Genomic DNA, 16420 nt, shown 5'->3' on the forward strand with positions numbered 1-16420 from the left:
TTTTTGTGTTGACAGGAGTCCCTCAGATTCTAAAATCCTCTTTTTCTATTTAGTTCTTATGGTGGTATCTCAAGGCCCAGTGTAGTAGCATGCACCTCTAAATCTAAGTACTCAGTGGGCTTTTGCAAAAAGACTGCTCTAGCCGGGCGTGGTGGCGCACACCTTTAATCCCAGCACTCGGGAGGCAGAGGCAGGCGGAGAGGCCAGCCTGGTCTACAAAGTGAGTCCAGGATGGCCAAGGCTACACAGAGAAACCCTGTCTCAAAAAACAAAACAAAACAAAAAGACTGCTCTAAGTACAAGATCAGCCTAGTCTCCATAGTAAGCTCCAGGAAAGCCAGGGCCACAGAGCAAGACCTAGTCTCAAAACAAAACACCTTCATCCAAAGGCCAAATGCCTGCACACATAGAATCTTTAGAGCCAAAATGATTTTTCATTCAGATACAAGTTCAAGACCAGAATTTTCTCCTTTTCTTCAGAGCTATATTACCAATAAAGGTTTTGAGCAGGAAGTACCTAAAGCCACTGACATCACCATTGGATAATGATGCTGAACCCAGATGGGGAAACATGAAGAAAAGGACTGAAATGTGGATCTGAGTGACTTGTATTAACTGTATTATATATTTCATGTTATTTAAGCTTTCTCTATTTTAGTAGGGAAAGTGATTAACTATCTTGGGGCTAGAGATGCTTAGCAGTTAAGAGCATGCACTGCTCTTGCAGAGGACCTGAGTTCAGTTCCCAGCACCCACATCAGGTGGCTCACAACTGTCTGTAACTCTAATTCCAGGGCATCCCACACCTCGTCTGGACTTGCTGGGCACCCGCATTCACATGTGCACTAGTCCATATACAAACAGGAACATATATAACTAATTAAAAATAAATCTAGAGGCTGGAGAGATGACTTAGTGGTTAAGAACACTGACTGCTCTTCTAGAAAACATGGGTCCTATCTACTGCAGCACCCACATCAGGCGGCTCACAACTGCCTGTCACTCTACAGTGTCTGAGCATCTGAAGCACTCTTCTGGTTTCTGCAATACCAGGCATGAATATAATGCATGGGTATATATACAGACAAAACACTCACACACATAAAATAAATTAATTCTTAAATTAAAAATAAAAGGAGTCTTTGAAAAACAACAAACAAAAAACTCACCCAGAGTCATACAAGTCAGAATAAATTTAAAATACAGATACAGATTGCAATATGGTGGCACAAGCATTTCTCAGAACTCAGGAGGCAGAGGCAGGTGGATCCTTTGAGTTTGAGGCTAATCTAGTCTACATAGTGAGTTCTAGGCCAGCCAGGGCTACATAGCAAGACCTTGGTCTCAAAACAAACAAACAAAAACAGATAGAGCTGTCATCAATTTTATGATTTTTTAACCATGTTACTACCAGCTAACAGAAAAAAAAAGCAAATATTACTTGTCTTTAATAGGCAGATGAGAAAAGGCATGCATCATCAGCCCTGACTTAGTGTAAGACTCTTTAAAAAGTGCTCACTGCTGGAGAGGTGGCTCGTGGTTAAAAGCACTGTCTGCTCTTCCAGAGGTCCTGAGTTCAATTCCCAGCAATCACATGGTGGTTCACAACCATCTATAATGGGATCTGATGCTCTCTTCTGGCACCTAAGCATATATACAGAGAACTCTTACATAAATAAATAAATCCAAAGAAAAAGAATATTAGAGTATTACCCTCAAACTGATTTTTCTAACACACTTGCCAGTGGTAGTGCTCACCTTTAATCCCATGACTCAAGAAGCAGAGGCAGGCAGATCTCTGTAAGTTTAAGGATAGCCTGGTCTACACAGTGAGTTCCAGAACAACTAGGACTACACAGAGAAACCCTGTCTTGAAAAAAACCAGAGAGAGAGAGAGAGATTAAGTTTCTATAAAATGGGAAAAGATGAGACTATAAGATGCTTCCAGGTTCCCAGCTTCTACCGTCAGCATCTTCAGACATTCATTAGACAGAGAAATTAAAAAGGTTAGATACCACAGCAGGACCTAATGGTCAGACTTCTTGTTTGGCTATAATTACAAAACATGGGAAGCTCAAAGGGTAAGGATGTAAACCTCCAAAAAACAGTACAAAGGACTTACAAATTTACACACACACACACCCTCTAAAAACAGGTACAAACTACCAAGTTGAAATAGAAAATTCAGGCTTGAAATGCCCAAAGCTGACAACTCACCTTCTGCTTCTGGGAGGCACGGTTCTTCTCGTTAGAGATCTTCTCTGGATTGTATCTTACAAGTGATGGAATGGACACCCGAACAGGAACTCGCTTAACAGACACTGAGCCTAGCACTGATACTCCTTGTTTGGGCTTTGCAGGAGTCACAGTGGGGATCACACGAAGATTAGGACGACTACGAGTAGCTTGTTTGGTTGCTGGTATTAGCCTGTGTGCCTCAGGTAAAGGGTGGCTTGATGGTTGAGAGGCAGGGTACATGGGCCACCTTGATGCTGCATACGTCATGTATTGCCGATAAGCATCAAAGGAAGCAGAGGGAATGACAGGTCCCTGGTAGTTTGGTGCTATCCGAGCTGCAGCAAACTGAGGGGCCCTTGGTATATGAAACTGGGATAAAGAAGCCGAGTGCGGAAGTCTAATCGGGGTAGCTGGGGCTGACGGCAGCATGCACCTAGCAGCAACAGATGACTGAAACCCACTGCCAACTGCCTCTGGTCCTGAAACGTGACCCACTGGATGGTCAGACTTTAGGAATGGAGGGCTGTTTTTTGTGAGCAGGTAAGGATCCACTGGGGAGGCTGGGTGTGGATGGGATACTTCTGGGGAGTGAGTATTGCTGTGTGCCTCCCTACTCTCCAGGCTGTGAGGGTCTGATGAGTGCCCATCAGTTGTGAAACTGTGGTCAACTGAGGAACAGCGGTCAGCAGATGAGTGTCGGTCAGCAGATGAACGTCGGTCAGCTAAGGAGCGGGATGAAGACTTCTTGCCATGAAGTCGCTCCTGGGTGCGTGCAGCCAATTGGCTAATTTCTGCTACTCCGATATCCAGTCCTATGGTCTTAAGCAAGTCATGAATCTTGGCATATTCTGGATTGCTCTCTTCTAGTGATTCTAGCTTTATGGCTGGAGTTGAAGGCAGAGAGCTTGCCTTCTGTCTCACACCTTTACTCTCAGGGTCCCTGAGGGACTTAGGTGGAGAATCTGATTTTATATCCTCCTCTTCATCCCCATAGAGAAATTTCTCCTCATCCTCAATATCAGGGAAACTACGTCGTCTTTTCTCCTGTGTACTGGTAGGATCTGCCAACATGCTTAAAATTCGAGAAAAGCCACTGCCATCTTGACTAGCTCTCTCATGGGGCAGTAAGAAGTCTGTATGCTGCTCACGTCCCTCGGCCTTCAAATCCAGTTTTTCCTTATAGCACAGAAAACTGTCAGCTTTTTCACTGTTGTCTTTAGGTATCTCACGGAGGGGACCCCACTGGTACAGGTTAGCCTGAACTTCCTTCTGGTCAGGCTCTACTGTAGTTCCCTTGTTTTCCATCTCTGAAGCAAAAGCAGCAATAGCACCACTTAGAGGAAGAGGTGGATGTTCAGGATAGAGAGGGCGATCCTGGCTGGAGCTGGTACCACTGGAAAAGCTCTCAAGCTGCAAACACAAACACGCTGATTTAGCACCTATGAGGAATCACAGAGCACTTAGCAATAGCAGTTGAGATAAACGTTCCTTGAATAGGGAAGAGTCATATATATATATATATGGTCTTAGCTAAGCTCTAGAAACAAGTCCCCTCTCCAGTGGTCTCTGCCCGAGCAAGGAGGAAGAGGAACAGAATAGACTGAGTGCTCTGGATCTTTACCCATGTGCTTCATTCTTTACCAAAGAATTACAATTTAAAAGGATTTCAGACATCTTCTTTGGCTTATTTTCCTTTTATATTTTAAGATCTGTATTTAGTATTGTTGTTGTTGTAGAGGTGAATGACTATATGGACACACATGAGCACAGTATGTGTTGGGGAGATATGCGACCATACGGCATACATGAGCATGATGTTGGAAAGAGGGAAGGTGTGTGAATATATGGGCACACATGGGCACTGTGTGTGTGAGAGAGTGAAAGGGGGGGAGGTGTGAATATATGGGCACACATTGGCACTGTGTGTGTGAGAGAGTGAAAGGGGGGGATGTGTGAATATATGGGCACACATGGGCACTGTGTGTGTGAGAGAGTGAAAGGGGGGAGGTGTGAATATATGGGCACACATGGGCACTGTGTGTGTGAGAGAGTGAAAGGGGGGGAGGTGTGAATATATGGGCACACATGGGCACTGTGTGTGTGAGTGAATGGGGGGGATGTGTGAATATATGGGCACACATGAGCCCTGTATGAATTTTCAGGAGTTAGGTCCTGGGAATCAAACTCAGGTCATCAGACTTGTCCCCAGCTCTGCTGCTGAGGGTTTAACTATGTAGCTCAGCCTGACCTCAACTCTCAATGTGCTCTAACAGGCCTTGACCTTGGAAGCCTCATACACTAGCTTCTCAGCTGCTAAGATTATAGGTATGTACCATCCAACCCAACTTGTTTTGTCTATTGATAACCAAAAAACCAAAAAAACAACATCCTCCCCACACCTCACCCCGCCACACACACACCCAAGTATGACTACTCTGGAATCAGAAAACTGTAGGACTTTAAGAAGCCTCACTCTGTTTCTCTAAGTGCTTCAGTACTTGCTCAGAAGCCTTTAGCCAAACTATAGTCTTGCCTGACCATCTTTTCTTTTTTTTTGGTTTTTATTTTTTGAGACAGGGTTTCTCTGTGTAGCCTTGGCTGTCCTGGACTCGCTTTGTAGACCAGGCTGACCTCGAACTCACAGCGATCTGCCTGCCTCTGCCTCGCGAGTGCTGGGATTAAAGGCGTGCGCCACCACACTTGGCTGACCACCTTTTCATAGGAAGGAAAAACAATGTCAAGGTCAGCAGTGTTGTGACTTGTCTAAAATTTACACTGGAAGTTGATTGTTCCAAAATCATAATCATTTCATTTCTAGTCTAATGTTCTACAACCCTTATGTTATCTTCTTCTAAAGAGATGAAGACATCACAGTTATCTTCTCCTTTTGCTCTTCATTTCTAAAAAATCCTCAATCAAAGATTCTATATAGGGCTATTCAGTTTAAGGGGGGAAACAAGGCAGAGAGATACTCTCCAAAATGTATTTAGAAAATAATGTAGCAACAGAAGCCCTTGTTGATACACTACGAGCCTACAGTTTGCTCTGGGGATCCTAGAAGGGGTCACTCACTATTAGGCATAAGGGTGTTAGTGCAGCAATGTCACACAGACACTAATAGTCTAATACACTAATACAGTCCCCAGCAAAGTATCAGGACTTAGGACATTCGAGGGACTACCAAGAGAAATGCAACAGAGACCTGCAACGAAGGCTTCGTGTCCACTTCAATTCGTTTCTTCAGAATGGATTTCTTGGGCATCACAGGCACTTCCTCAGGGCGATGCAAAGAATATCCTGGCTCCCCTGTTGTTAGGACACCTGACAACCCAGGGATGGCGGAACAGCCAGCCTGATCAGCATCAACACCCACCAGCTCCTGATTCAAGCTTCTATTCTGTTCCTCCTCTTCCTCTCGCTTTCTCCTGGCAAGGTCCAGTTCTCGAAACTCAGGGTCTAGAAAGCTAGGGCTGCTTCTTCGTTGTCGATAGCTGCGAGTCCCAGATGTAAAACTTGAGTGATCTCCTATGCCATGCATCTTCTCTGTGTCATCGTAACGGGGCCTTTTAGCCTCCCGGCTTCTTTCCTCAGATCGTGTGGAGTAGGAGGAGCTTTTGAGTTTGTCTCTGTTCCGCTCTGCTCCCCTCAACAGCTCATCATGACAACTGACATGGGGACTGTATTCAGATCGATGAAGAAAAGGTTCTCTTGGTCGGTAGTCTTCATCAGGTTGTCCCAAGAAGGGATTAAGTGGCCCCGCCTCCCGAGCAATGTACCGTTCAAGGTCCCGAGAACACTGGGAGCTCCGAGTAAAGACGGAATCATCAGTCAGATCATTCCTGAGGAAAGAGACAAGCATCACTGACTTGAAGAGAGAAAGGCTAGACAAAAGAAGGGGACAAAAAAATGCTTAAAGCAAAAGTAAATAATCATGAAATCCAAAGACAGATTACACATGGAACATTTCCTTTCCTTTCCCAGGGTCACCAACAGCTTTAGTCTCTATTAAGAGGTGCTATTACTAATACATCTAACAAAAAAAACTCTTAGGTTAGTTATTTTTTATTTAATCTGAGGATACAGAGTATCACACTAAAGCTCAGGAGATACAAAACCATAACAAAAATGCTAGAGAAATGATTTAACAATTAAGAATACATACTATCTTTTAGAGGACTCTAGTTCCCAGTACCCATGCTCAATGGCTTACTCCACTTTCAGGATTGGACACCCTCTTCTGGTATATGAGCACCCCTGCATTCACATGTACATACAGAAGCACACATATACACATAATTGAAAAATAAAAATAAATCTTAAAAAAAAAATCACAAAGAGTCCTAATTGATACAACTTGACTAGCTAGACCAGGCATAGGGGCCTACCTCTCAGTACCAGGGAGGCAGGCGGATCACTCTGAGTCCCAGGACTACATACTGATACATTATCTTGGAAAACAAAACACCAAAACACGGAAGACAGGCACAAGGGCACACACCTGTAATCCCAGCACTCTGGGAGGCAGAGGCAGGTGGATCACTGAGTCCAAGGCCAGCCTGGTCACAAAATGAGGCCAGGACAGCCAGGACTATACAGGGAAACCCTGTCTCAAAAAAACCAAAATCAAACCAAACCAACAAAAACAAAAGCAAAAAACAAAAACTGGCTGGAGAGGTGACTCACTGGTTAAAAGCACTGGATGATCTTCTAGAGGGCTTGAGTTTGACTCCCAGAACTTACATGATGGGTCACAACTATTTCTCTGTAACTCGGGGATCCAATGCCTCTTCAGGCCTCCTCCTGAAGCACCATGTATGCACATAGTACATAGATACATATGCAGGAAAAATACCCATACACATAAATGTACATTTTAAAAACAATAAAATAATCTTGGCCAGCTAAATTAAAGCTCTTTGTCAGGACCAGCAGCCCTAGCATTACCTGGGAATTTATTAAAAGGTAATGATCCTAGGGCTGGAGAGATGGCTCAGTGGTTAAGAGCACTGGCAGCTAGTCCAGGACCTGGGTTCAGTTCCCAGCACCCACATGGCAGCTCACAACTATCTGTGACTGCAGTTCCAGGGGGTCTGACTTCCTCTCACAGACATGCATACAGTCAGTCAAGACACCAACACACATAAAATAAAAAGTGAAGTAAAATACACACTGTATGACTTTTTAAAATTTTTCATGATTCTAACTACATGGTGGTATACAACTGTAACCTCAGTGAGGCTGCTGAGCTCAGAGCCAAGCTGGCTTTGACAACAAACTAGCTATAGGACTCTATCTCAAAGACAAAACAGAAAAAAACTAAGCAGGAAAAAAAAAAAAAATAGATTCCCAGGTCTAATGCACTAGAGCTCGAATTTTGACGAGATTTCCAGGTGACTTGTATGTGCTTTGAAGTTCAAGAACCAACATTTAAGAACAATATCTTTCAAGCTTTGTCCCATGGTTTGGAGTTGTTTCCTTCTTTTTCTGTTTGTTTGTTTGTTTGTTTCTCAAGACAGGGTTTCTCTGTTACCTTGGCTGTCTTGGACTTGTTTGTAGACCAGGCTGGCCTGGAACTCACAGTGATCCACCTGCCTCTGCCTCCCAAGTGCTAGAATCAAAGGCATGTGCCATCATGCTGGCTTTCTTTCTTTTCTCTTCTTTCTTTTTTTTCATTCATTCATTCATTCATTCATTCATTCATTCAAAGATTTATTTATTTATGCCCTATGCGGTTTCTGGGCACCAGAGGCTGCACTCTAACATGGCAGAGGTTGGGTCCAAGTCAGTGCTGTTCGTGTGTCTTGGTCGCCCATTGCAGAAGCAGTTTTCAGAAAATTGGTAGCTGATCAAAGTGTTTCAGATAATTGGGCCATTGACAGCAGCACCGTTTCTGACTGGAACATGGGCCAGCCCCCAGACTCAAGAGCTATCAGCTGCCTAAGAAATCATGGCATTAGCACAACCCTTAAGGCAAGACAGATTACAAAAGAAGACTTTGCCACATTTGATTATATACTATGCATGGATAAAAGCAACCTGAGAGATTTGAATAGAAAAAGTAATCAAGTTAAAAACTGCAAAGCTAAAATTGAGCTACTTGGGAGCTATGATCCACAGACAACTCATTATTGAAGATCCCTATTATGGCAATGACTCTGACTTCGAGGTGGTGTACCAGCAATGCCTTAGGTGTTGCAAGGCCCTCCTGGAGAAGACTCCATAGTTGGTCCAGCCCACCACCACTGAGCAACTCACTCAACCAGTACCATGCCCAAGAGTGGTGGTCGTCCTTAGCCCTGGGTCCCACCAGTCTTTTCAGCTGACTTACTGCATATCACTAAAATAATTGTAAGTGAAATTTTTTAAAAAGAGAATTATTTATAACATATACAGCGTTCTGTCTACATGTATGCCTGTACACCAGAAGAGGACACCAGATCTCATTATAGATGGATATGAGCCACCATGTGGTTGCTGGGAATTGAACTCAGGACCTCTGGAGGAGCAGATAGTGCTCTTAACCGCTGAGCCATCTCTCCAGCCACCTAGAGCTGTTTTTTAATCTGGCCTTCCTTAGCTGTGCAGGATAAGACAGGATAGGGCCTTTACATCTAACAGGTGTGTGCCTATCACTGAGCCCACACAGATTCTACAAAACACTTAGGGAAAGGCAAAGGTGTGTGCCACCACTGCCTGGCTCCTCTATAATTTTTTAGGTTTGCATTTAAAAATTTTGTGTGTGGGGCTGGGCATTGTGGCACATGCCTTTAACCCCAGCACTTGGAAGGCAGAGACAGGCAGATCTTTGTGAGTTCCAGGCCAGCCTAGTCTACAAAGGGAGTCCAAAACAGCCAGGCTGTTACACAGAGAAACCCTGTCTCAAAAAAAAAAAAAAATTGTGTGTGTGTGTACACGTCTATACGTATTAGGACACCTGTTCTGTGGCACATGTACACGGGTCAGAAGACAATTTGTGGAAGTTGTTCTCTCCTTCTACTGTATGTGTCCTAGGTATCAAATTTAGGTCTTTGGGCTTGGTAGCAAGTGCTTTTCCCTGCTGAGCCATCTTACTGGCCCAGACATCTCTATGCCAGGAGATTCTCTAGAATTAGAAATGTAATTTCATGTAAATTTTTTAAAAAGAAAAAGATAATCTCAGGATTTAGAAGGCTGAGGCAGGATTATCAGCATGAATTTGACACCAGAATGAGTTCCAAGCCAGTCTGAGTTTTAAGGTGGCACCCAGTCTCAAAAAACAAGCAAACAACCAAAAAGAAAACCAAACTAAACCAAAACAACAACAAAATGGGACTGGAGGGATGAGTCAGCCCTTCTAGAGGACCTGGGTTCAGTTCCCAGCTCCCACACAGCAGCTCACAACTGTCTGTAACTCCAATTTCAGGGGATCTAACATCCAACATAGACATACAGGCAAAACACCAATGTACATAAAATAAATAATTTAAATAACTGTTTATAAAAAATGCAGAATGGACCAGGTGTGGTGGTGCAAACCTTTAATGCCAGCTTGGGAGGCAGAGGCAGGCGTATCGCTGTGAGTTCAAGGCCAGCTTGGTCTACAAAGTGAGTCCAGGTTAGCCAAGGCTAACACAGAAAAACCCTGTCGGGGGAGGGGGGGGAGAATGGGGGCTGGAGAGATGGCTCAGAGGTTAAGAGATCTGTCTATTCTTCCAAAAATCCTGAATTCAATTCCCAGCAACCACATGGTGTCTCACAACCATCTATAATGAGATCTGGTGCCCTCTTCTAGCATGCAGGCCTAATGCAGGCACACACACGGGCAGAATGCTATATAAATAATAAATCTTTTTTTAAAATCCAGAATGAAAAAGCAGGCTGATCTCCTTGAGTTTGAGGTCAGCCTAGTCTATAAAGTGATTACAGGACAGTCAAGAATTCAGAATGAATTACTATCTTGAGAAAATTATTAGTACGTTTCTTTCTTTCTTTTCTTTTTTATTTTATTTTATTTATTTGTTTGTTTGTTTTGTTTTGATTTTCAAGACAAGGTGTCTCTGTGTAGCCTTGGCTGTCCTAGACTCACTTTGTAGACCAGGCTGGCCTCGAACTCACAGCTATCTGCCTGCCTCTTTCTCCTGAGTGCTGGGATTAAAGGTGTGTGCCACCATGCCCAGCTTTTAATATGTTTCTTTTTTTAATTTTAAAAAGATTATTTTAATTTTTAAATTTTATGTGGCCTCCCTTAGGAGGCCAGAAGAGTTTTAGATCCTCTAGAGCTGCAGTTAAGGCAGTTGAGAGCTGAAAACCAAACTGAGGTCTTCTAAAACATCAGTGTACATTCTTTTTTTGGTTTTTCAAGACAGAGTTTCTCTGTGTAGGCCTGGGTGTCCTGGGATTAAATGTGTGAGCCACCATGCCCAGTACCACAATGTTCTCTCTCTAGCTGCCCTATGTTATTGTTTGTAATAACGTGTGTTTCTAGAAATGACCTTTTAAAAATATTTTAAAATTTTATGTATATAGGTATTTTGTCTTCATGTATGTCTGTACACCAAATGTATATTATGGTGCTACTGGAGGTCAGAAGAGGGTATCAGATTCTTGGAAATGGAAATGGAGTTGCAGATAGTTGTGAGCTGCCATGTGCGTGATGGGAATCAAACCAGGGTCCTCTAGAAGAGTGAGTGCTCTTAACCACCATCTCTGCAGCCCCACAGAAGTGACCTTAAAAGAATCTGGATAATTATGAGGTCTTAGTGTATCATGAAACAGGACTGGGAATAAACTAAGAATGACCTCTAAAATCAAGCACCACTGAGATAAAAATTTTACTCTGTCCATCAACTATAAAGATACTGATTTCTAGCTCGGCATGGTGGCACACATCTTTAATCCCAGCACTCGGGAGGCAGAGACAGGCTGATAGCTGTGAGTTTGAGGCCAACATGGTCTACAAAGCAACTCCAGGACAGCCAAGGTTACATAGAGAAATCCTGTCTCAAAAACAAAAAACAAAAAACGAGAGAGAACAGCCCTGGAGCTAACCAGGGGCTCAGGGGCTCACAACTATCTATGATGTGATTTGATGCCCTCTTCTGTCCTGCAGGTGTACATGCAGACAGAGCACTGTATACATAATAAATAACTAAAATCTTTTCTTTTAAAGACACCTATTTCCAAGGAGAAATGTTCATGAGTTGACTCACTATCACCAAACCATGCAGCAACAAACCTCACCTCATGTGCTCACTAAAAACCATGTCAGCGCCAAATAAAACAGTAACCTAAGATCTAACATGACACTAAGCTATCAAGAAGCTACAAATAGGGGCTAGAGAGATGGCTCAGTGGCTAAGGGCACTGGCTGTTCTTCTGGAGGACCCCAGTTCAAATCCCAGCACCTACATGATACCCTCATAGACACACATCCAGGCAGAACACCAATGCACATAATATAAAAATAAATAAATCTTTTTTAAAAAGTTAAAAAGAAGAAGCTACAAATAAAATGGCCCTCATACAGCCTCAGTATGACTTGGAATTGCCAGGAAAAGTGAGGATACAATGGTAGGGGGCACAATAACAGTTAGACAAGAACAAAACCAAACCAGAAGCTGCCATGTAAATATAGTCCAGACCCAGGCTGCTTATTAGAAATTCAATCCTTTCTTCAGGACTCCCTCCGGTTAAGAGAGAACAGATTGTCATAAGAGACAGCCCTGGAGCTAACCATGGGCTCAGGGTATAAGAGCACTGGCTATTTTTCCAAAGGATCTACGTTTAGTTCCCAGCACCTATAAAGCAGCTCACAACTATCTGAAACTCCAGTTCTAGGGCATCCAAAATGGGTACTAAGCATACAAGTGGTACATATGTATATACACATACAGGTAGACACTCAAGACACACACAATTTTAAATTAAAAAAGAAAGTGAGTCCTTAAAAAGAATCATAATCGCCAGGCAGTAGTGGTACACAACAATGCCAGCACTGGGGAAGCAGAGAAAGGCAGATCTCTGTAAGTTTGAGGCCAGCCTGGTCTACACAGAGAAGCCCTGTCTTGAAAACAAAGAATCACAACTGCTTGTAGCCTAGAAGAGCCCAGTGAAAGACACTCCAAAAGCTTTGACTAAACTGGGTATGGTGGCGCATGCCTTTAATCCCAGCACTTGGGAGGCAGAGGTAGGAGGATCTCTGTTGAGTTCTAGGCCAGCCTGAACTACATAGTAAACTCCAGAACAGCCAGGACTACACAGAGACCCTGCTTCAAAAACAGCAGCCTTCGCTAAGGCCAATTGGTTTGGCTTTGGTTTTTCTTTTTTTTTTTTTTTTTTTTGGTTTTTCGAGACAGGGTTTCTCTGTGTAGCCTTGGCCATCATGGACTCGCTTTGTAGACCAGGCTGGCCTCGAACTCACAGCGATCCGCCTGCCTCTGCCTCCCGAGTGCTGGGATCAAAGGCGTGCGCCACCACGCCCAGCTTGGCTTTGGTTTTTCAAGACATGGTTTCTCTGTGTAGCCCTGGCTGTCCTAGAACTCACTCTGTAGACCATGCTGGCCTTGAACTCAGATGTCTTCCTGCCTCTGCTTCCTGAGTGCCAGGATGAAAGGCTTGAGCCATCACCACTCAGCTCACTCTTAGATGCACGTTTAAAGTCATTCAGGAGTGCCATTTGATAGAACTTTATTTGTCAAAACAAGAACGTGCTTTTTGCCAGTCGATGGTGGAGCACTCCTTCATCCCAACACTCGGGAGGCAGGGGCAAGCAGACCTCTGTAAGATGAGGCCAGCCTGGTCTACAGATGAGTTCCAGGACAGCCAAGGCTACACAGAGAAATCCTATCTCAAAAAACCAAAATGTTAGATGTGGCTAATAGGAATATGAGGGTTCACTGTACTTTATTCTCGACTTTAAACTTTTTACTAGTATATTTAGTGGTACAAAATAACACATTGTGACATTTTCCTATATGCACAGTGTACTTTGATTATCTCCTCCATTGCCCCTTTTTATGTCTTTCACACTTCCTACTGATTCTTTCCTAGTACCAAATAGTGTCCATTCTATTTTGTGTGTGGGTTTACAAATTTCCACTACACAAATTTAAAATGTAAGGCTAGAGGTATACCTTGATGACAGAGTGTTTGTCTAGCTTATACAGGCCTCGGGGTTAGTCCCTCACACAAAGGTAAAATGAACAATAAAATATCTGTCATTAGCAGTGGTTCTCAAGCTATGGTCACAGCCACTTTGGGGGTCAAATGAACCTTTCACAGGGGTCAAATATCAGATATCCTGTATATCAAGTATTTATATTACAATTCATAACAGTAACAAAATCACAGTTATCAAGTAGCAATAAAAATAATTTTATGATTGGGAGTCACCACACATGAGGAATTGTATTAAAGGGTCACAGCATTGAGAGGTTAAGAACCACTAGTCTATAGATATGTAAGTCCACAAAGAAGTTTGTACAACAACATTCATGTAGAATTATTTACAACAGGTAAAAGAAAAAGTAACCCAATAATATTCAACAATTTACTAATAACAAACAGAAGTTGGTATATGCATACAATGAGATATTATTGGCAATAAAAAGAAACAGCATAAATATGAACTTTAAAATATGTGAAAGCTAGTTACAAAAAAATCATACATTATATAAATGAGCAAGAATAAATAAGAAAGGAAACTAAAGATTGGTTAGACCTGATATAAGGCTAAAGGTATCAGGATTCCTCCAGACATAATAAAAATGTTCTAAAATGTATTATAATTATGGATACACAACTCTGTAAATGTGTCCAAGTGTCTTAGAATTTTTCACTCTACTTATTCACATTCCCTTTACACAATAAGTTCCAGTCCACTAGAGGGCTGCTAAGGTAAGACCACAATCTTGATAACCCAGTGTGCTGGCTAGTTTTATGTTAACTTGACACAAGATAGAGTCATCTGAGAAAAGGGAACCTCGATTAAGAAAATGCCTCCATAAGATTAGAGTGTAGAAAAGCCTATGAAGCATCTTCTTTTTTTTTTTTTTTTTTTTTTTTTTTCTTTAAGATTTATTTATTTATTTTTGGTTTTTTCAAGACAGGGTTTCTCTGTGTAGCCTTGGCTGTCCTAGGCTCACTTTGTAGACCAGGATAGCCTCGAACTCACCACCTGTCTCTGCCTCCCTAGTGCTGGGATTAAAGGCATATGCCACAACAGCCAGCAAGATTTATTTATTTTATTGCATATGAGTGTTTTATTTGCAGAAGAGAGCACCAGATCACATTATAGATGGTTGTGAGCCACCATGTGGTTGCTGGGAATTGAACTCAGGACCTCTGGAAAAGCAGGTGGCATTCTTAACCAATGAGCCATCTCTCCAGCCTGTGTAACATTTTCTTAATTAAGTGATTGCTAAGGGAGGACCCAAGGGCCCACCTTATTGTATGTGGTGCCATCCTTGGGCTGTTGGTCTTGGTTTCTATAAGAAAGCAACCTAAAAAAAAGCCGTGAGTAGCAAGCCAGTAAGCAAGACCCCTCCATGGCCTCTGCATCAGCTCCTGCCCTGTTTGAGTTCCTACCCTGACTTCTTTCAGTGATGGACTACAATGTGAAAGTGTAAGCCAAATAAACCCTTTTCTCCCCAACTTACTTTTGGTCATGATGTTTCATTATAACAACAGTAACCCTAAGATACTTGACTGTTACTCAAAAACCTAATAACAAGACTTGACAGATTAAAAATAAGAGAAAATATACTGGGTGGGGGGCCACCAAAAAAAAAGAGAAAATATTGGGGGTGGGGGGTCTCAAGAAAAAAAATTAGCATGGCTTATTAGAAATGGCCTTAAGATTCTATTTTAAAAAGTGTGTGTGCACCAGGCATGGTGGCGCACGCCTTTAATCCCAGCACTCGGGAGGCAGAGGCAGGAGGATCGCTTTGAGTTCGAGGCCAGCCTGGTCTACAAAAGTGAGTCCAGGAGAGCCAGGACTGTTACACAGAGAAACTCTGTCTCTAAAAAAATATATATATCTCAGACCTACAGTTCCCATGTAGAACCTTATCCCACTTTCTCTAAAGTAGATTTCTCTAAAACACGTGACTCTAGAAATCTTACAATTCTAAACATCTTATGACAAATTAAAGTTTCATAATTTAAAAATAGTTGGTTATCAGAAGCATATATGTATAACAAAGAGGAAATGTCAGCAAAGCCCCACAAAAGGAAACACTTAAGTTACTTAGAAACTCAGCAAGGAAGGAAGAGACTCACACCCCGTACCACCACTACCCTAGTCCACCCACTCAATCACCTCCCAAAACAGAAGCAGACTGAAGGGCAAGAGCTGTTGACTCAATTAGCGATGCAGTTACATACCTTGAAGCCTCAGTGTTATAAAGACTATCCTGCCTGGCTTCACTGCATTCACAGCCACTGGAGCTTTGAAGTAAATATCACCAGTAGTACCACTGTCCTCTGACTTCCTGCCCAGCTGTCCCCTCTGCCTGCCTATACTCTACGCAATACTCAACATCATCTGTAATAAACAGTTTTTCCTTGATTAATTCCTATATTTATGAAAACCCCAATGTGCTAAACAAAGACTAAAACAGGTATGCTCTAATGTAGAGAAAATGCTGCCCTGTACTCCCATCCCTACTTTTTTACTTTTGTGAGGTAATAACATTATTTAATCTCCATATATAACTTTCAGTAATTAAGGTTCTATAGTCAACACTATGTGGTTTATTTGTAAGCAGTAATCACACTCAAAACTTTTTTTTAGGGGCGGTCTGATACAGGGTTTCCCTGTGTAGCCTTGGCTGTCTCCCTTTGTAGACCAGGCTGGCCTTGAATTCAGGAAGACCTGCCTGCCGGGACTAAAGGTGTGCGATGTCACACCTGGCTATGCATAAACATTTTAAAAGATCTCTTACTCTTTATTACTGCTTCATACATTTGCATTGTTTAATTAAATGCTTTCAGTATCTATATTTTGGCCTGAACAAGCTAAAAAAAAGAATCATTAAAAAAATAATTTTCCAGCTGGGCATGGTGGCAAACACCTATAATCCCAGCACTCAGGAGGGCGAGACAAGCAGATCTTCCTGAGTTCCAGGCCAGCCTCCAGGCAACCAAGGATATTACACAGAGAAACCATGTCTCAAAAAACCAAAAATAAAATAAAATAAAAATA

The 16420-nt window shown here is 42.5% G+C and overlaps 1 protein-coding gene and 1 pseudogene across 2 annotated transcripts in view; one reads left to right on the plus strand and one right to left on the minus strand.

The window, feature by feature from the left end:
* The window catches only part of Znf318 (zinc finger protein 318), a 39445-nt gene that overhangs the window by 18495 nt on the left and 4530 nt on the right, over positions 1–16420 (minus strand). For both annotated transcript variants that reach the window (XM_051152882.1, XM_051152881.1), the window contains exons 3-4: positions 5441–6077; positions 2218–3648 (exon numbers count right to left, since the gene is read on the minus strand). In XM_051152882.1, coding sequence (XP_051008839.1) covers positions 2218–3648; positions 5441–6077 — 2068 coding nt within the window. The remainder of the gene's footprint in view (positions 1–2217; positions 3649–5440; positions 6078–16420) is intronic.
* Positions 8000–8501, plus strand: LOC127195466 (low molecular weight phosphotyrosine protein phosphatase-like; annotated as a pseudogene).

The sequence above is a fragment of the Acomys russatus genome, chromosome 11, assembly GCF_903995435.1.
Source record: "Acomys russatus chromosome 11, mAcoRus1.1, whole genome shotgun sequence".
NCBI classification, from domain to species: Eukaryota; Metazoa; Chordata; class Mammalia; order Rodentia; family Muridae; genus Acomys; species Acomys russatus.